This window comes from Rattus norvegicus, chromosome 7 (assembly GCF_021556685.1).
Source record: "Rattus norvegicus strain SHRSP/BbbUtx chromosome 7, alternate assembly SHRSP_T2T, whole genome shotgun sequence".
NCBI classification, from domain to species: Eukaryota; Metazoa; Chordata; class Mammalia; order Rodentia; family Muridae; genus Rattus; species Rattus norvegicus.
Window position 1 is genome coordinate 135026322 of NC_141540.1, and position 20700 is coordinate 135047021.

Below are 20700 nucleotides of genomic sequence, written 5' to 3' on the forward strand. Positions count from 1 at the left end.
GCTACAATAAAAGACACCTTGAAGAAATAAACCTTTCCAAGCTACTACAAACGACTACTGAGCTTGGGTTGTTAAAATGTAAATACAGATTTCTCGAGATGATAGATGATGATGATAGATAGATGATAGATAGATAAGTAGATGACAGATAAATGATAGATAGATAGATAGATAGATAGATAGATAGATAGATAGATAGATAATAGAGATGACAGGTGACGGTTGTAAAATGTCACATACCTCCTTCCATTTATTGGCTTTCCACGAAGGGCATCGTCCTGATCTGCAAGGTTTGTGAGTCCGAGGTTTATGCAAATGACTGCAATATTTTTCTTCTAGTTTCCTTTGGACTTGATCAATGCAGAGAACCTCCCGGTACTTTATGCCTTTACCACAAGAAGCTGAGCACTACAGGAAAAATATAGGCACACACTTAATATATTTTTATTAACTTATCTTTAAGAAACATAAAATGAGGTAAGCAAAACACCATTGCTTTGACATTCTTGTTACACGTGGTCTGGTACGTGCAGTTGGCAAGTATTTGAAATTTGTCAGTTTGCCCTGAACCTTTCATAAAGTATAAAATTGCTATTCCTTCTTTGTCTAAGATACACTAGGCATAGGCTCTGATGCACAAAGACTTAGATTTTCTGAGGTTAGAGACTGCCTTCCACTAATTGTATGTGATGTCTGACCTGTTACCAGGTTTGTACATAGAGTCACCACTTTGTATGTTTGTATTATCATATCTTTTTATAGTGAAACATATTTTTCTCAGTAAAAACAAAAAATCCTCATGGTGACTCAGTACAGTAACCTACTGAAGTGGACTTTTGTTTTAAATCCTTTTATATCTGTGTTTTGTACCACTGTGTCAGGCATACCTCTTGGAAGCCTTCCTATATAGACATCAAATTGCTTGGAGATATAATTCCATGTGCTAGGCCAGTGCCGTGCTGCACACAGGCTGGCTTTGGCATGGAATACTAATTTTATACAAATTCCTCTCACTGGGAAAGAGAGGTTAAAACACCAGTTCTACAGACTTGTCCTGAAGATCAACCTAAGAGAAAGAGTGTGAAATCTTTGGTAGAGTCCTAGATGGACCATACCCATGTGGATTCTTTTTTTTTTTTTTAACTTTTTATTAGATATATTTCGTTACTTACATTTCAAACGTTATTCCCCTTCCCGGTTTCCTGTCCATAAGCCCCCATTCCCTCCCCTTACTTTCAGAATACCATATGGGTATTCCTCCTATACATCCCCCTTACTGCCCCCCATATTCTCCTGCACTGGGTGTCCAACCTTGGCAGGACCAAGGGCTTCCCCTTTCACTCATGCCTAATCCATGTGGATTCTTACAAACTATTAAATTATTCTTCTACCATTCTTCTTCATGGGTTTTCAGGGAGGACACAGATAACTTCAGCATGACAGACAGACCCTGGGAAAGTTACACAGGGAAGACATGGATCCCAGACTACTCTAAATTTACATCAATGGACAAGTTGTGCCTCTTTTCACCAACTCTTGAACTTACACAATAAAAAGTCTTTTTAAAAAACAAGTGGACATTTGGTTCACTTGGAAATATACAGTGTGATAATATTAGTATATTATATGTATATCTGTACACATAATTATACACATGTGCATACATCTATATACATATATTATACATGTATATAAATATATGTGCATACAAAAATTATAGAAGCTGGAAAGGTAGCTCAGCAATTAAGAGTGCTTTCTGCTTGATTGTGAGGGGGAGAACTTGAATTCTAGCATCCACATAACGAGCTGCGTGTGTCATAAAAGCCTGTTTTAACTCCTGCTTCCAGAGTCCAGCATCCTCTCTAGCCTCTGCTTATGTCTTCACACCCATGTGTGCATGCAAGTGTGTGTGTGTGTGTGTATGTGTGTGTGTGTGAGTGCATGTTTTTGAATGTATGTGTATACTCAAGTGCGCATGCTCTCCTTATGCAGACTCATGCACACACACACAAAGTCATGTGACGGAATCTTAGGGGGATCATGTGTGTTCACAGACAACATATATTTGTTCGCTGCATTGACCACGTATAGCCATACATACAGCTGTTCTTGGAAATTCCTAAAGTCCTTTGAACAGTGCCGAGACCTCGATAAATGTTCAGCTTACTTTCAGAATATCACAAGTGTTTTCAAGGATGACCAGTTCATTAACAAAACAATTGCAGCCAGGGGAAAGAGACAGAAATTGAGATCTCAGCTTGGAATTCAGCGGTGTCTCTGCACCGGATGTAAACCGCGGTGAACCGAAAGCCACTCTTCAGAAAACAGAACTGTTCCCTATTACTCTTCAACTCTCCCTTCTACCTCACCTAAATTAACTGGAGTTACCTTGCCCCGGATAGTTTAATACAAACTATATTTTAAACTCTTAATAAAGAATGAAAAACCAACATTATAAACATATTTCGTAAGAAAAGTTTTTATTCCTACAGAAGTAAAGCCAGTAAACACAACTTCATGTATATTTCGTATCTGCTCAAGGAATGACCACGCCGTCCTTTTGCCTTTGGCTCCTTCTCCCTTTGCCTTATGGTAGATACACCCAGTTCTAATCAAGATTCTTTTCAAGCCTGGTTTTATGCAACTTGTCATCATATTTTTTTTCATTTCATTTTATGGTAAGGATGTTTCGCCTGCATATATGTCTGTTCACCACATGTGTGCGGTGTCTGCAGAGACCAAAAGTGGACACTGGGTGCCCTGAGACTAGAGATATAGATGGTTGTGATGGGAATAAAAGAGCAGCCAGTTCTCTTAATGACTGAGCCATCTCTTTAACCTTATTATTGTAATGTTCATTATTTTCTTTCTTAGCCTATTGTCTCTTAAGGCCCTTAATTTTTTTACACACACACACACACACACACACACACACACACACACACACGCACGCACGCACGCACACGGGAGTGCTTAAAAAACTGCAAAACCCAAGATTTGCAATGTAATTTATGCTTTGGATGGACTTAAAATAAACCCTTTCTCTAGAGCTCTGAACAAGTACAGATCGGTTTCCCCCAAGTTCTAAGAAGAGTAACTGCAGTATTTTATCACGGTTGATAAATGCCATGTGGGAATTTCTCTAAAGTAAAAGACAACATGCTATGCTCAGAATTATGTTTGCATTGGAGAGGCAGCTACACAGTAAACAACAGTGAAATGTTACTCTCCCCCTTCTCCCAAAGCACATTATATCCTGAGCTGTGAAGACTACACAAAGTAATCCATTTCGTGGGAAATGGCCAAACAGGAATTGTTTCCTTTGGTACTACAGAAATATCTGCTTGTTTTCCTCTCACATTTTAAAGCACTGACATTTTATTCCCTTGTATTTTTATTAATACCACACAGCCCTTTCTTGAATTCTTGTCACTGACATTTTTCTTAAAAGTCACCTTGATCTCTTTTTTTTTTCTTTTTTCTTTTTTTCGGAGCTGGGGACCAAACCCAGGGCCTTCCGCTTGCTAGGCAAGCGCTCTACCATTGAGCTAAATCCCCAACCCCACCTTGATCTCTTTTATTGAGAGTCTTAAGCTGTTTCGAAGCTTGCATACTACTTTGCAGGACAATGACGTCCACGTGACTTCTAATCCGTGTCTACAACATACGTTGGTTACAGCTACCACCTTCCTCTCGAGCCAACCTCTTCCCTACCATCTCAGTTCCCTTCCTTTGTGGGATGGCCACAGCAGCGATAGTGAATACGAATTCAAGTATTTGTAGAGAGAATCTCTCATAAGCAACACCTGTCAATAAAAAATTCCTATGGCCAATGAGCTGAGACAGAAATAGGAGGCGGGACATTGGCAGGAAGACAGAGGATTCTGGGAAATAACGAGCCGCATGGGCGATTTGCCTTGGATCACGGGTGTAAACCAGCAGGTGGCTGAACTGAGAAGAAAATAAAGAGGAGATTCGTCCCAGACTTGGACACATGAAACTGAGGAGAGGTAACTAACCATGTGGAAGACAGAAAGTTTGTATGAGTTAAAGAAGTTATGAGCTAGGCCAAAACTTGTGACGTAGGCATTTTTTAAAATACATCATTAGCTTCAGAGTCATGTTCCCAGGAGTGAGGAAGAGAAAAAAGGATTTATCTTATACAGGTATTTATGGTCGACGATGCTCACAAATGAGGTGAACATAGGTGTCTATTAAGAACAGGACATTTGAAGGAAGTATACAGTTTACAAGCGATAAAATGGAGACTCTCTAGACTTCTTCGTGTCTTCTGAAGCGTCCTATTCCAAAAAGAACTCAGCCTACACTGATAAGATTAACTGTAGAATAGGTATTTTCTTCTTTTTTTTACAGAATACTTGTATGGAATTATAGAAGAAAATTGCTATTTCAGGTAGAGATGATAGAAAAAAAATCAATGACTTAACTGTGGGGACTTTTGACTAGTTCTAGAAACGTAAGCTGGTAAATAGATCCGGCGAGGAAATGGAGGTTGTCTTGATCTCACACACAAGAACCTTTGCTTCTACAGATGTTCACAAACTTTTAAATCCTGAACTCTGCTGTTTTCTGAGAGTGGCAGGCATCCACTGGGAGAATTAGTATGCGTGCCAGCTAGCACCAACACAACAGCCTATTGCCTTCTGCCTCACTGGTATATAACCTGCCCCGTACTGACTCTTCCTGTCTATGTGTCTTTAGTAAAACCACATGTCTGTAAGGGCAGAAGGGATACAAGAAAAATGAATAAACAAAATAAATCTAAGAACAATTATATACTATGGAAATTGTAAAGACACATGAATCAACAAATCCCAGAGAGTACTACAGAATAGCACATGTTTTATGTGGCACAGGCTCAGAGATGTTTCCCCAGTATTGCAAACAGAGTAGGGTAGAGGACAAAGACAGAGGTCAGTGAATGAGACAGTGTACAGTGACACTCACTGGAAAGGACTCTGCCTAGCCCAGGTCACGATGCCTGAAATACACCAGCTCCTTCCTCACCAAAGCCATGGCGTTCTCAACCCTGTCTGTAGTCCAGTACTGAGTGTAAACATTTTCTTTCTAAGCATCGTCTTCCTACAAACCGCTTCATACTTTTTCAAGTGTTCTGCTTTGTAATAATAGACATTTCTCTTTGTCTGATCTGTAAAGATCTCTGCCTCGGAATACATGTGCTTTGGTTGTCTTTCACAGATGCCTTCTTCACCTCTGTTTCTCATTTCCTGCACTTGATATACCTGTAACTGTCTATTCTCTGCCTCTTCTCTCATGGATATAAAGCAAACCAAGAACAGACACACTACAGAGAAACATGGAAAATAGAGAGACCCCAGAATCACCCCGTGTGTCACAGCGTGATCATCGCAGTACACGGTAGGGCAAGAGAGAGTGTACTCACTCAGTCCTCTGACATGGCACCAGGTCCACTTTGGACACCTGACTGGTTTGCGATGGCGTGTTCCAAATTCATTGGTTACTTACATATGCTGCATGTTTAGTTTGTCTGAACAGAACCCACCCCCTACACACACACACACACACCACACACCACACCCCACACACCACACACACCACAGGCATACACACACACCATGCATACACACACACACACAGATACCACACACCACACACACCACAGGCATACACACACACCATGCATACACACACACACACACACACAGATACCACACACATACACACACACACACCACACACATACACACCGCACACATACCACACACACACAGCACACACATAGCACACACATACACACACACACCACACACCACACACACACCACAGGCATACACACACACATAGCACATACACACACACCACACACATACACACATACACACCACAAACCACACACACATATACCACACACACCACACACATACACACACATACACACCACACACACACCACACACATACCACACACATACCACACACACCACACACACACCACACACACACAGAGAATTCATCCAGGAAGTTCTTAATTAAGAAAAAGACTTTACATGATGTTTAACATCCTCAATAGCATATACCGGTGGCCACTAAAAAGATTTAATGTTGATATCAGAGCCTGTCTCCCATCTGGTGTGTTATTTAATATCGTGTGTTGAATTTTTGTTTTCTTTCTCATATACCTTTTACTTTTAGTAATAAATATTTAATCATTTCAAGTTTTGTACCAGCTAATAGGTTTCACTGTGACATCTTCTTCATGCCAAACCCTGCTCTGACCACTCCCCTACCCCACCAGTCTCGCCAAGCTCTTTCTTCAGCTTCCAGCCCTTTCTCTTCTCTACCAGGACACGTTCTATTTTCAGGTAATCGTGCCAGGGTTTTGCGGCTGTCTCAGGTGGAGCGAGCATGGGACACTTGTCCTTTGACCCTCATTATTTTCACCCACAGGGTCAGCTCTAGTTCCACGAAGATCTCTAAAACTGCCGAGCCATGTTCCTCTTACTGGCTGACCACATATGCGCCACGCATGTGTATCGGGCTTTCTTTATTCTCGTCATCAGCTCAGCCCCACAGTAGCTCTGGTTTGAGTTTTCTGAAGGACTTGTTTTTGTGATGATTATATTAACATATATTCCAGCAGTTAAATGTTAGCTTTAACATTTATTCTTGGAGAAGTGTAAAATTTACGTGACAAACAAAATATATCCCAATTTAAAACATTAACTATTTATGCATTTGCATGTGGATGTGTGTGTACAGTCACAGAGAAGGTGATACTAAAGCAAAGGAAACACGTAAGTGCAATTTCTATAGTTTTGATTTATCTTCTAATCTGCAGACCAGATCATATTTTTCACAGATAACTAGCTACAGGATCTCCAAGGACCAAAATAAAATGATTGCTAATCTGTTGATGCCTGGCTTTGGGGAAGGGGTCGTGAACAAATGCCCATTCAGCCGAGATACAGCGCTAGCTGCACACTAATGAGGAGACCCCAGCAAACCCTAGCTTCTTCAGCCAGTGCCTGGAAGGGAGCTCCCCCACTGAAACAGTGACGACTTCCTAAAGCTGCATTCCCACAGCTCCCTGCAGAGCCTCAGGCTGCTCTGCCAGTCTCTGATCCCTAGGAATTGTTCATTGTGTACGTAACCTGGGAGACAGACTTCCTGAGTCTTGTAACTTTCTGATCTTCCTGGTCTCAGTGTCTCATTTTTCCTGGTGTGTGTGTGTGTGTGTGTGTGTGTGTGTGTGTGTGTGTGTGTGTGCTCTGTGTGTGTTTGCGTGTGTTTGCGTGTGTGTGTATGTGCCACTCCCTACACACACACACACACACACACACACACACACACACACACACACACACTCCATATCACCACCACTTCTCTACTTCTCTAAAATAACCTTTGGTATAGATCTTACAATAACCCATTTCTAAAGCTACCTCCAATAAATCCGTTTATTCATTCCAGGCCAATTAATAAGCATTTAGCACCACCTCTGAACAATTGGATCCCAGCTTCTCCATACTCCTCCTCACTGACCTATAAGGAAAAATCATAGCAAGAAGGAAACCTCTTCATTTTGCAATGTGGCTAAAAGTTGAATCATTTGGTCTTCTAGCAGCTACAAAGTAAAACCCAAGTTGACGTAACCTTCGTGTCTTTTCTCAGTCATTTGGTTATTTTAGTTTCCTGAGGTATTAAGTAACTTCGAGTATTTTAGTGATTCCAGTAAGAAACACAGCACTGACAATAAGAAAGTAGACTATTGGGTGCTGGGAGGATAACACAGTTGGAAGAGTGCTTCCTTCACATGCATGAACCCTAGGCTACTGTCCCTAACCAAACTACCTTGAACAAAACTAAGCAAGGTACTACCATTCAGTTTTGCTCAGCCTATCAAGTTTTCTTGGATTTCCCAATTTATTTATTCACTAGTTTTTTAGAGTCTCCTATATCCATCCAGGCTGGCCTCAGACTGTCTTCCCTTACTCCCTCCTCACTACTTCCAAGGATGATGGATGTGTGCCACTGTTCCTGGGTTTGACAGCACTAAAGATAAATCCCAGAGCTTTGTGTGTGCCGGGCAAGCATTCTACCAAGTCAGCTACGTCCCCGTCCCCTGACTTCTCCTCATAAAGGTAATATTTAGAAGGTATCAAATGATCAGATGGAAGAATTGTTTCACTTCTGAATATTCCATGAGCTCCTGTTGTTTTTGTAAGAGTAAGGCCCACAAGTTAACAGTGTCAGTGCTCTTGGACACGTGGTTCATATCCAGCTCCAATTCCTTACATAATCTATGAAGGTATCAGGCACTACTGTGTCCATACAACGGAAGTAGTATTGCTCACTGAGTGGCAGGAGGATTCACAGCCCTTTCTGTTGCAGGAGAGTTAAGGCCACAGGAAGTACTTCTTATCCTTAAAGCCTGGAATCCCTACTTGACTGCAAACTAGAAATCATTTTCACCACAAAAAGCCCAGCTGTTCCTGAGGCACCGCACAGCAGCAGACAGATTCCAGGCACACATGCGGATGGGCCTCTCCCGGTGAAGCGGCGATTGCAAACTGTCAGTGAAGCTTTCAATCATTAAATATGTTGGCCTCATTTAGTTCTTTATTCAAAAGTCAAGCTTGGTATGCACCTCTGGTGAAGTAGATTTAAATATTGATACCGGAAGACCTCGACCATAACCACGTTGCCAGAGAATTTCAAAATAACGTTTTGGTGGTGGCATTTTACTCCCTTTGGAACAGTGTTCATGAAACAAACGACCAAAACATGCACAAGATCTCAGTAGAGAAATGAAAAGGAGTCCCGTGTCAGAAGACACAGAATATTCCCAGGAGCACAACACAAAGGCTTTCTCTTCTCTCTCTCTTAAGGAATTCTAATATAGCAAGTAAGCAAGTGACTTTAAAAAGCAAATTCTAACATGTTCTAAACAAAAGAGAAACTGTACCTAAGCCCCAGCAGTACGGTTCTGGAACCCTCCAGGAATCTCCATATCTCAGAGAAAGTCTGCTACAGTACATCTCAGCCGTGAGCCCCCTGCAGCTGCTTTACACGGAAGAGCACCCACTATAATGGACAAATGCTTCTACAATTTCTTTGTTATAAATCAAAGAAGAAAGAGATTAAGACAGCACAGTAATATAGCTGTTTAGAACAACAACAACAACAACAAAAACAGACAAAATATGCACATGAAGGCAATCTTCTGGGACATGGCCGTGCTACTGTGCCATCCCTTAATTAAGCAGTGGCACAATTTATGGTGTTTCCAGAATGGTGCCACTGACAGTTTGAAAGTTTAATGGAATTTGAAGTTTTCCTGTGACAGATAGCTTTTTTGACTATGCATCTTGAATGGGAGAGCAATTTGGTTGTGAAAATTATTTACTGCTGAAATAGTTTATTCTCTTGCATCGCACCTAATCACTTAAATTTCTTAGCTTTAGACAGTTAAGATTTTTAAAATCAGATTAATCTGCAAACTGTTTGGCTCCTAAACCAAAGAACAAAAAATAAATTCCACTCAGCAAATACACTCAGCTCATTTCCTTCCATTGAGGTCATTGTGTCAGTCATAACTCTTAAATATCTTTCATGCTCTAAATTTTATTTTTGACTCTATGTACACCTTCATATACACATAATAAATTTACAGTTCTAACTTAGGAAATGCACTGAGTGGTTGTATATATAATTCAAATGTCTGCCTCAACAGGAACACTTAAGAATAACTTACTGTCATATACTTGGTAATACTAAGTAATTCTGCAAAGGTCAAAGGTCACTCCTCTATCCAGTTTCAAATACAAAAGTGAAGCAGAGTTAGATCAATTCATCCAGGGTCTCTTGTAGAAACATTCACCACACAGTGCTAGTTGGTGCACACAAGTATTAGAAAAGCAGAAAAACCATGAGACTTCTAGAGAAACATCTCACGGACTGAACTGACTTTTTTAGTAGGAGCTAATGAAGTCATTTCAAACTTGTAAAGAAAGATACTATCCACTGACTATAATCATGGAGGTTCTGACTGTCACAGGAAGAATCAAGGCAGGAAGTTGGAGCCAGAAGCTGAAGCGGAGACCAGGGGAGATTGCTGGGCTGCTCACTTTCTTACATAAGGTTCACCTGCCATGGAAGATACCACAAAGTGCTAGGCCCTCCCACTCCAGCTAGTTAAGAAAATGCCCTCATAGGCCAATCCCCAACTGGGCTTTCCTCCTCCAGGTGACTGTAGTTTGTGTCAAAGGGACATCTCATCCCCCCTGCCCTGGGGGTGTGTGGAATTCACAGTATATATGTTATTGAATTCATCTCAATTTTGCTAAGAAGCAAAAAAATGTAATTCTAATTCAAAATTCAATCGTCATCAGCATTTATTAAGAAAGGGGCTACTATGTAGCCTTGGCTGGCTTGGAACTTGCTACATCGATCAGGATGCTCTTAAACTCATAGAGTTTACCTGCCTCAGCCTCAAAAGCACTAGGGTCAAAGGATTGAGCCCTCTCACTTAGCTGAAAGCATTGTTCGCATTAAAAAGTACTCAGGACAACCTGCCAATATTCTAAAGCTTACAATTTATATTAAACTCTGATTCTAAAAGTGCATTATTTTTTGTTTTCTGCAAAAGAGGATAAGGATTATTTTGGACTTCTTAGTAATGTCTGTTTGCAACTGATACTAATCTAGATTTACTGTCTAGAGTTTAAAACTCATCCAGGGACCTCAGTCTTTACTTAAGACAAGAAAAACTACAGCTAATAGGAAACTAATGGAAATAATGCCCAATTTTTAATAATTCTTTCAGTGGCATTGTTGTGAGCTCATTTTTTCCCTGATGCCTTTATAAACCACCAGCAATACAGGAGATTGTTTTAGGAAAAAAATGTATGATACTCTCTATAATAAAGATCCCATTCATACCCTATCTGGGAGCCCACAGTCAGAATGAGCATCTGTCTTCCTGGATGGTCAAACTGAAATGTTCAGTGTGGGCAGTACACACACACACACACACACACACACTTTAAGGGATTACTAGTGTAACATTCATAACACCAAAGTGCCAGCACAGTAGCAGGATTGACCACCCCCACTTCCCCAAATGCTTTGTGAGCTGCTGTGGGAATTGACAGAACAGCTAAGAGGTTTGCTTTAAATCAGGATTATAAAGGTCCCAGAATGACTGCATCGAGAGCTCTCAGATGAGACATGAATGAGTGCTCATTGTAAAGTGCTCTGGGCAGGGAGAAGTCGGAGCTGGGATTAAAGAAAAGCCAGACACTGTACAAATCGTCTACTTAGCACATGTATCAAAGTGACAATTGAAGGACTTTAGGAATTAAATTTATACATTAGTGAATTTAAGCCTATTTTAAATAGTTATCATACGCACATAGAATGAACTATTTTTGTTAAAATTTAAGATGGAGTTTTTTCAAGTTATAATACCAGGTAGAGACGGGTTGGATAATAGAAACATGGAATAGGAAACCAGACACATTTTGAAATCACGCTCAGTAACTGGGCAACCCAGGGCTAAATGTTTATTGTGGCTTGAATATAGACTGTTCCCCAGAAGCCCCTATATTTGAGTACTTGGTCCCCACTGCTGGCACCATTCAGAAAAGTCATGGGAGCTTTGGGCTTGGAGTCTTTCTGGATAAAGAGATCAATTTGTATAGGTGTTGCCCACCCTCCTCACTTCCTGTCCATAGTCTGCTCCCCGACTGCCAATGCAATGTGACCAGCCCCCTCTGCCCATCCGCCTCTCCCGCCATGATAGACTGGGTCCTTCTAGAACCAAGAGCCAAGCCACACCCATTATTAAGTAGTTTTGTCGGATGTCACATTGTAGCAGTCTGTAAAGTAACTTTCGGTGCTTCAGGTCTACCAGTTCTCTGTTTTCTCCTAATAAAATGGCACAAGCTACAAGGCTTGCACTGGTGGCTAGCATGCTGAACTGGTGGCTAGCCATGCTGCAGCATTACATATGAAGGAATTGTCTGCTGTGCTTGACACACCAGTGTAAATACACATTAAATCAACTGCTTTCCCCTTCCTTCCTTCCTTCCTTCTTTCCTTCCTTCCTTCTTTCCTTCCTTCCTTCTTTCCTTCCTTCCTTCCATCCTTCCTTCCTCTTCCAAATTCCAAGGATGATAATGACTCTCACAATGATTTGTGAGTGCACACGATCAGAACACAGCATTTCTGGGTTCAACTGTCAGATCAGGAGGTAAGAATGCCAGGCGATTCTAAACACCCGTGTCTTTCTCCTGAGGGAACTATTTACCCAAACACACACACACACACACACACACACACACACACACACACACACACACACAAAGCTTCAGCTCTACACTGAATCATTTCCAAAGTAGGCATGAGGTAAAGAAAGAGGAATAGACTTTCGCAAAATATATTTTTGTAAATAAAAGTCTGTTTGAAAAAAAATTAGTCAAAAGAGTTTGACTCCAAACTGTGTTGTTGTTGTTGGTGGTGGTGGTGCCGTGGTGGTGGTGGTGGTCGTGGTGGTGGTTGGGGGTCTTGTTTGGTAGCCCAGACTGGTATCCAACTCATGAATGTCTCTTTGTTCGCTTCTGTTGTGTTAGCATTATAGGGTCTGTTGTGTTAGCATTTTAGGGTCTGTTGTGTTAGCATTATAGGTGTGAGCCATTACATCCAGCCTCACTATATGTGTCCATTTCTTCCCTCCTTTTAATCTTTTCAACCTCCAAAGTCAAAGTGAATAACATAGGAAGTATATGCCGTAATATAAACAGAACGAGCACCAATAAGAAACAAGACCCCTTGTCCCTGCCGAGCTCCATGAACTTACCTGCCACGAATGCTGCCCTGTAAGTTAGGAGTGCAGCCTAGCTGTTTGCTCATCTGAGTAAGAATAATTCCACATGTTCTCATGAGCTCATGGATTTATCTGTGAATAACACTGTCATAGGTCATAACATACTCGTAAGATATTATTTTCTATATTTTGTTACCATTGCTTTAAAATTGAGAGCTTCCATCTGTCCATAGGAAACATAAACACTTTAACCAAATTTCTCAGAACACCTAAATCCATTCATCCCAGATATACTGTTGTGTATGTTCTATTTAGTAAAAAAAAAGAAAATTCAGCATGGTGGTTCAGCATTTTTTTTTTGGTTCTTTTTTCCGGAGCTGGGGACCGAACCCAGGGCCCTGCGCTTGCTAGGCAAGCGCTCTACCACTGAGCTACATCCCCAGCCCCACATGTTTTTTTAAGACAGGATCTGATCTAGTCCACATTCTGAAGGCTCAGATTATAGGTATGTGGCACCATACCCAACATTTTAGCTTTTTAAGACACATTTTACAATGTCAACTCGGAGTGCACACATTGCTCAATTTCAATTTTATCTGAAAGGAGAGGTGAACAGTTGTCAGCCCTGCAAAAACCAACAGAGGGAGGATAGTTCCATGTCATTGGTCTCATCCAGATCGCCACTGTACTGACTTCTAGGGTGTCCTGCAGATCTATGGAGATGAGGATCTATCTTCAGTGACAGTGCCCATGTTAACAGAACAGCGCTAGAATGATCAGGGTCCCAAAGCCACATGCACGATTCTGATAAATAAATACCTAGAAGTTTGGGGAAGAGCCTGGAGAAACCTTTTGATTAGCAAATAAATAGTCATTTTGAAAATGAAGGAGGTATGGCCTTCCTTCGACTCTAACGGTCTCTTTAAAAACATAGCCAGTTTCATAATATCATCTACACAATATAGTCTTCAGATTTTTAGTCTTTGTACTACAGTACTGATATCCACCACCTATAAATAATAATATCAGGTGCCTACTGGTTTTACACACACAATACCATATTTGAGGTTGTATATTATGGGTCAAATACACTAAAATAGAACCAGCAAGTTTCTCTGAACATACTTATTCGCTAAGCAAAACTGGCAGGCTAGAAAGAAGAGGCTTTCAATACAGGCAGATCTTTTTCTGGAAAGCACAATGGCTAAAACAAATTGGAAATCTAACCACTTGCTCCTGTGTTTAAGCACATGGTTATTTAAGTTTGGAAAATCGTTCAGGGTATTTCATGCTATTTGTAAATGTTCCACCCAACATTTTTCTCAGAAATAATTTGATAGTCACATTTAAATCTCAAGTCTGTAAGATTTAACATTGTAGATTGATTTTGCTGTTTTCCTGCATTTCTAACTTTATTGATAGCTTCTACTAAGTTTGTGTGAGTCCTAGCTAGCTTTTACTGAGTGTGAGTGGGTCCTAGCTAGCTTTTACTGAGTGAGTGGGTTCTAGCTTTCAGAAATATAATTGTTTGTTGAATGGTAGTTTAGCATTTAGATCACATGCAAAAGCTAGTAATCTGACAGTAACTGTCAGAACTAAAAGTCCGTTTTTCCTCCTTCAGTCCCTGAGGAGTGTTTGTATCCTAACCCCCGGCCCCCACCCAGAACTCCTCCATGTGTGCACACACTACCGTGTGTGCAGAGACAATCACTTATGTGTTCCTCTGTCTTCCTGTCTTGTATTCACTGCAATATAAACTGTCCTGTAACCTAATCCAGTTGTACCCTCTCTCCACCTCTTATGATGTTCATATGAAGTAATTGCTATGTAAACATAGACAAAAACTTGGTAGAAATGTACTACCTTTAAAAAAAGTATTGTATGCAAAAGGGCTGGTTTCCACCCTCTCAATTAAAACAGCAAGATAAAGTAATGTATTTCTTGCCCCAAGCTTTGTTGTTCTGTGTCCATTATGCTCCTCTCAGAGTCCCCAGCCCGTCCACTACGAGTAGCACCTTCTCCTCTCTCAGTACTCTTCCTCAAAAGCTGGGGCTGGGGACAAAAAAGACCAGACGATGAGGTGGCAATCTTTAGTGCTTACAGCCAACGAGGTGCTACCAATCAAGACGAAAGCACATGCTAAGAGTAAGGCGGAACAAAAGAACCAGTGGCCAATGCTGAATTTCAAGATGACCAAAGGGCCTCAGAAGATACATCATCTATGAAGGTGCCAAGCAAGAGAAGACACAGTTAACACAGTAAAGGTATTGAGAAAAACACAAATTTAAAATCCAAATGCCACCCCAGAAGCAGAATTCCTAAAATTTAGAAGTCTGATAGTTTTAAGTGTTGACAAGGATGTGGGGCTTTAGGGAGTTCCTTACAAACCACCTTACAAAAGTGGTGGCACTTATTAAAACACAGTGTACGCATAGACCAAGTCCCTGTCATTTGAGTCCTGGCTACATAGACAACAGATAGGAATATCCATGTCACCATGACGTTTGGGAGAAGTAGCCATCACGTCATTTTTTAAATCTACATTTAATAACAGCCTTAGTGCATGTCAACTGTAGTGTATCCATGTGGATTTTATCTGCTTGTTTATAAAGGTCATACCACTGTCCTAGACTGTTCTGAAAACTGCAATTATGTACAACATGTTTGCATCGCACATACAATATCGAGATTCTCACGAGTAATTTAAATTGCATGTATCTAAAGTTACCAGCCCGGCCAGCTGATTGGCTACAGCTGACTTAAGTCAAGTGGTAACTGTTGGCCTTAAAGTGACGTTGGAGACAGGGAGAATTCCTGGGGGTAGGTGCTGTCTGTGTGGGTTTGTTTAGTTTGGAAAATAGTGTATGAATTGAAAATTTGATAAGAACTATATTTCCATAAAAGGCAACAACCCCCAAATTTAGTCCAGATGAATGCCCCTCATACAGTGACTGCTACTCAGTTCAGAGGCTCTTGTCAGAGGTTCCTTTTGGTGCTGTAGCTGGCCTTTTCTACAGTATGTAGGTTCCATCTCCAGAAGGAAAGGTTACAAGTGATAATATGCAAAACATGCCACTGAGAACTACTGCTAGCCCTTGTGTATGGCTTCATTCTGTCTGTAAAACTCTCATGAGATGTTGCCTTCCTTCCAGGAAAGTGAAATCTTAGAAATGGTAGCTTGTAAAGGTTATTCTGTAAGCGATGAATCGTACTTAAATCCAGGCCTTCTGCTAGCATAGTGCTTACTCAAACACAGAAAAGCCAGAACAGACTTTCCATATCTCAGAAGGCTAAAGAGTAACAATATATCTTCAAACTCCTAGAAAATGAAAGTTTGTGTGTCTCTTGGTGAAGTCAAGATTATATTATCAATACAAAATATTACCTAGGGTATCAGTGGACTGCTTACGTTACTGCCTACAAATGCAACAATGTCAGTTTTCCCCTGACATTGGTCAATTTATTTTCCCTTCAAATCCAAGTGTCATTTATCTTCGAGTTAGCCATGGTAGCTTTATTCTCCTGGCAGTGAAGTTCTTGACAGGATGCTGTTTACATATGTTCTTGACAGGATGCTGGTTTACATATGTTCTTGACAGGATGCTGGTTTACATATGTTCTTTCAGTTTTCAGCAGAGGCTCTACTTGTTGATCCCTCCTCACCTGCTTCTCTTCCCTCCTTACAAACTGAGCACCATGCTGTGTGACTCGTGCAAAAATACCTGGCAAGTTCCTAAAGGTCCCTAAGTCGCCACCCTCATGCAGTGTGTCACATTTTCCAGCTCACTTATGAGAAATATTCAATATTCCCAAACCAAAGGTCTCATTTCCATTCCAAAAATTCAATATTCCCCATATCTACAGAACTTTAGACTTTAGTAATCTCTCATGTGCGTTACACTTGGTCCTCCTTCATGTGATGCGAACTCATGTCTCCAGTCTTCTGCCTGCTCCTTGGCTCTCACAGAGCAATCGCACACACTGGGTGTCTCCACAAACAGGTAAGTGGGCAACCCTTTCTAGTGTGACTTTGGTCTAGATGTCTCTCTCCTCTCCAGTCACATCAAGGTTGAGACCCAGGCCTGCTCCTGCAAAAATCCCTTCATGCTTTTCCAATTTTGGATTTCCCATGAGACCCTTTCTCCCCTTTTTTACTCATTTATGTTATGCACGTTAATTTCCCATGGACAATGGATCCTTTGAAAACACAATATCATTCTTCCTTTTCAGTTTCCTACAACCCTATTACAACCTAATAGAAATGGACTGTCAGTGATCTGAGATGGCAAAATGGCTAACGGGTTGCTAGTAGTTTCTGTCTACCATGCCCTTCCTAATTATTTCTGAAGCCACTGGGTGTTGTTGCAAAAACAACAAAAGTCCAAGGAAGTAAAAGCTAGTTCTGACTAAAAAGCTAGTCAAAAATCATCCTCTTTTCTAAAGGATCATTTTCCAGCTCAATGACTTGTGCAGAAGAATTCCCATGGTCTCCTGAAGATCCACTGTGACATTAAAAGGGCACAAATACACAAATCCTATGCTATATGTTTGAATAATTAAAAGGTTATATTACGGAAGACTATATGGATCTGAGTAGATTTAAGAATGAATCAGTAGGGGGCTGGGGATTTAGCTCAGTGGTAGAGCGCTTACCTAGGAAGCGCAAGGCCCTGGGTTCGGTCCCCAGCTCCGAAAAAAAGAACCAAAAAAAAAAAAGAATGAATCAGTATATGCTAATTTAATTACAAATTAAGCAAATTCTTAGTTTTGGCACAGCATCAGGTGTGGGACAGCGCAGGAGGGCAGTTAATAAGCTAACAGTGTCTGTGAAAACAAATCATACATTTCCAGTGCTTTTTATTAATTGTATATTAGTGTTTGCCTAATGGGTCTGGGCACCACATACATGCAATACTCATGAAGGCCAAAGGATGGTTGGGTTTTCTGGAACTGGATTTACAGATGGTTACGAGCCACATGTAGGTGCTGGGAATTGAACATGGATTCTCTGAGAGAGCAACCAGTGCTCTCAAGTACTGAGCCATCATCTCTAGCCCCTCAGGTGTTTATTGTTGTTCTGTGGAGACAGTGTCTTGCTATATCTAGGTCTTGAACTGAGGCTTGCCTTGTCAGCCTCCTTATGCAGGGATCCACAGGCATATACACTGATTCCTGCCAGACCACGTCTTTTGTGACATGCCATGAACTCAGCTGCCTGTAATCCCAGATCATGAGAAAGGGAGGCAGAAGTCTCAGGACACTGAGAGTCTGGAGCCAGCCTGTCTCAAAAATGCCCCAACTAATGATAATAATAGTTTCTGCCTTGACTCTAGGGGACAAGGATTTAGAGATGTTACTAAACATTTTGGTCATACAAGATCTGAATGTCTAAGTCAAAGCCTTCAAAAATTATAACTCAGAAATTCAGAAGCCTTTGTAAGTGGGAGTAAATACTATTTTTTTGTTTATGCAATGAGCACCTGGTTTTATGTGAATGTGGGCATGTGCGTGTAGATGATCTCTCTCTCTCTCTCTCTCTCTCTCTCACACACACACACACACACACACACACACACACACACACACACACACACACACAGACACAGAGTTATAATATATGATAGAGGTCAGAAACCACCCTACAGTGTCTGTCCCCATCTCCAACTCCATGTCTTTCTTGTTCACAGTGTATGCGGGCCTAGTCGAGCCAGCTTGCAAACTTTCAGAGATTTCCCACTTCCTCCTCCCATCTCATTGGAGTGCTGGGGTTATAAACACTTACTACTGTGTCTAGCTTTATTTACATTTGGTTCTGAGGATCCAAATTCAAGCAAGAGATAGCTCTCCCATGAGAAAACACTATTTTAATTAGTTCTACTCATTTTTTAAATCCAAGATAAAAATGTAACCTTGGCAGTCTGGGCTATGTTTGTATCTGACACACAGAACCCATGACACACCTGCTTTCCCAGCAGACGGGGCTTGTGCTGTCCCCAGTGCTTTGTGTATCCAGTGAGGTTCTAAGGCTCACATGTGTTCACTAACGATCCCTCCACTGACACACGTGTAACCTCAAGGTCCACTGTGCTGAGAAATGCCCCAAAGTCCTGCCCTGTGCTCATGTGCTTACTTTAGCTTTTAGCACAAGAAGGGTTTGGGCTGTTGTGTCCACACTCCTGAAGAGAAATGGGCTCATGGAGGTGAACTACTGAGTTCCATTATAGAAACGATTGTGTCCTACACTTGCTAATATTTTAAGGAATACAAGTGAGCTATCTAATACCTGTCATTTGAGATATGGAAGTGCATGGGCAGATGTCGACAAAAAGCAATTGCTTTAGAAAAGCTCCCCCAAACATTTTGAAATGTTTGAAAATATTTGTGTTATGTCATTTGCCAAGTATAGCTCCTTAAAACCTCAAAGCCAAATTTTATAATCTGTTGAAATGGTTTAAATGGTTTCCAAATCTTTCAAAGTTAAAGACCTTATAGTTCCCAAGGTAGGTACTTGTTAAAGATTTCACTCCTAAAAATTTTAAAAAAGTCAGTGGTGTCACTTTAAAACAAATTTGTAAAATTATTGCTACACTTGATTTTAAACCAATTTCCAGTACATTACAAGAGCACCCATAGTTGAGTTTTGCTACTTTGAGGGATTTCTGCCAGAAATGGTTAAAATCGTATTTTAGATCATCATGTACTCTGACCAGCCTTATGGGGCTGAGCTGGATTTTCCAAACTCATAAAAATATCCCAGCACTTTTTAGGAATTAAACAGTTGACAAATTATTCAATGATACAAAATTTTCTTACCTTCATAAGTTATATTTAATATTATTCACAAGACTTTTTAAAATTCATGTTTCTATTTCTTTTATAAAGACATACAATAGTATCAAGAGTGTAGAGAATATGAGAACACACAATGAAAACGTGAAGGGAAACGTGATCAAGTCATAACTGATCAATTGCCTAGAAACTGTCCAGCCATGGATGGAAAATGTTAATGTCTGACTCTTGCGATCACATAGAAGCCAGAATGCGTTTTTCTCCACTACCGAAAGCTGACATGGGCACATACAGTGTGTATAACACCAGGAATGTTCCTCTAGCTTCCACAAGCAGACTCAGCAGAGGCTTTAGAGGACACAGGAGAATTTCTTCTGGAAACAACTAGTGTTCCCAAAGAATCTTGCACATCTAACCACTTTCCCAAAGCAGAAATGCCTAAGACCCATGGCCATTTTCATAACCTTCAATGTGTAAATATCAACAAAAATATGGCATATCCCATTTATGTGAAGGCACGACTTAAAACCTACAAACACTCTTAGGGTATCTCCTTAGGTTTTCCCTAGTTCATTTGTCTAAAATGGCTTTCTTTTAATATTTTCAGAGCATCAAATACATATGTAGGGCAATCTGTAAGTACAACTACATTCATTTCTTGTGGGGCATAAAATCCTCCTGTACAATTGAGGCTGTGGCATTGGAAGAAGTTTCTCCTCAGTGCGAGTTATGAAGAAATAAATCTTAATGGTTTAAGTTTCCTGGAAGGATTTACTAGCAGCAGAATTACACTGTTTCCAAGTGTGATCCCCATCAGTAATCTTTGGTTTATTCTAACGTATCAAGCCCCAAATATTTATGAGTCTTCAATGTCATAACTCACTTGGCTGTTATTACAGCTGTAATACCGAACGCATGTGAATGCTTTCATTTCAAACACTCATCCTTAAATTGCCAAGTCTTTGCACACACAACTGCATCTGGTTGAGTTACAGTGACCAGCAGAGTTCCTACTGTATAGTACATGTGTTACTTTGCAGAAAGATGTGGCATAAATATGGCAAGCATATTGAAAATGTTTTA

At 40.7% G+C, this 20700-nt stretch overlaps 1 protein-coding gene across 6 annotated transcripts in view; it reads right to left on the minus strand.

Moving 5' to 3' along the window:
• The window catches only part of Adamts20 (ADAM metallopeptidase with thrombospondin type 1 motif, 20), a 132134-nt gene that overhangs the window by 23296 nt on the left and 88138 nt on the right, over positions 1-20700 (minus strand). For all 6 annotated transcript variants that reach the window (XR_015624131.1, XR_015624130.1, XR_015624128.1 and 3 more), the window contains 1 exon segment: positions 241-408. Coding sequence is in view for 2 of the 6 variants with exons in the window: in NM_001421315.1 (NP_001408244.1) it covers positions 241-408 (168 nt within the window). In the remaining 4 variants the exon portion in view is untranslated.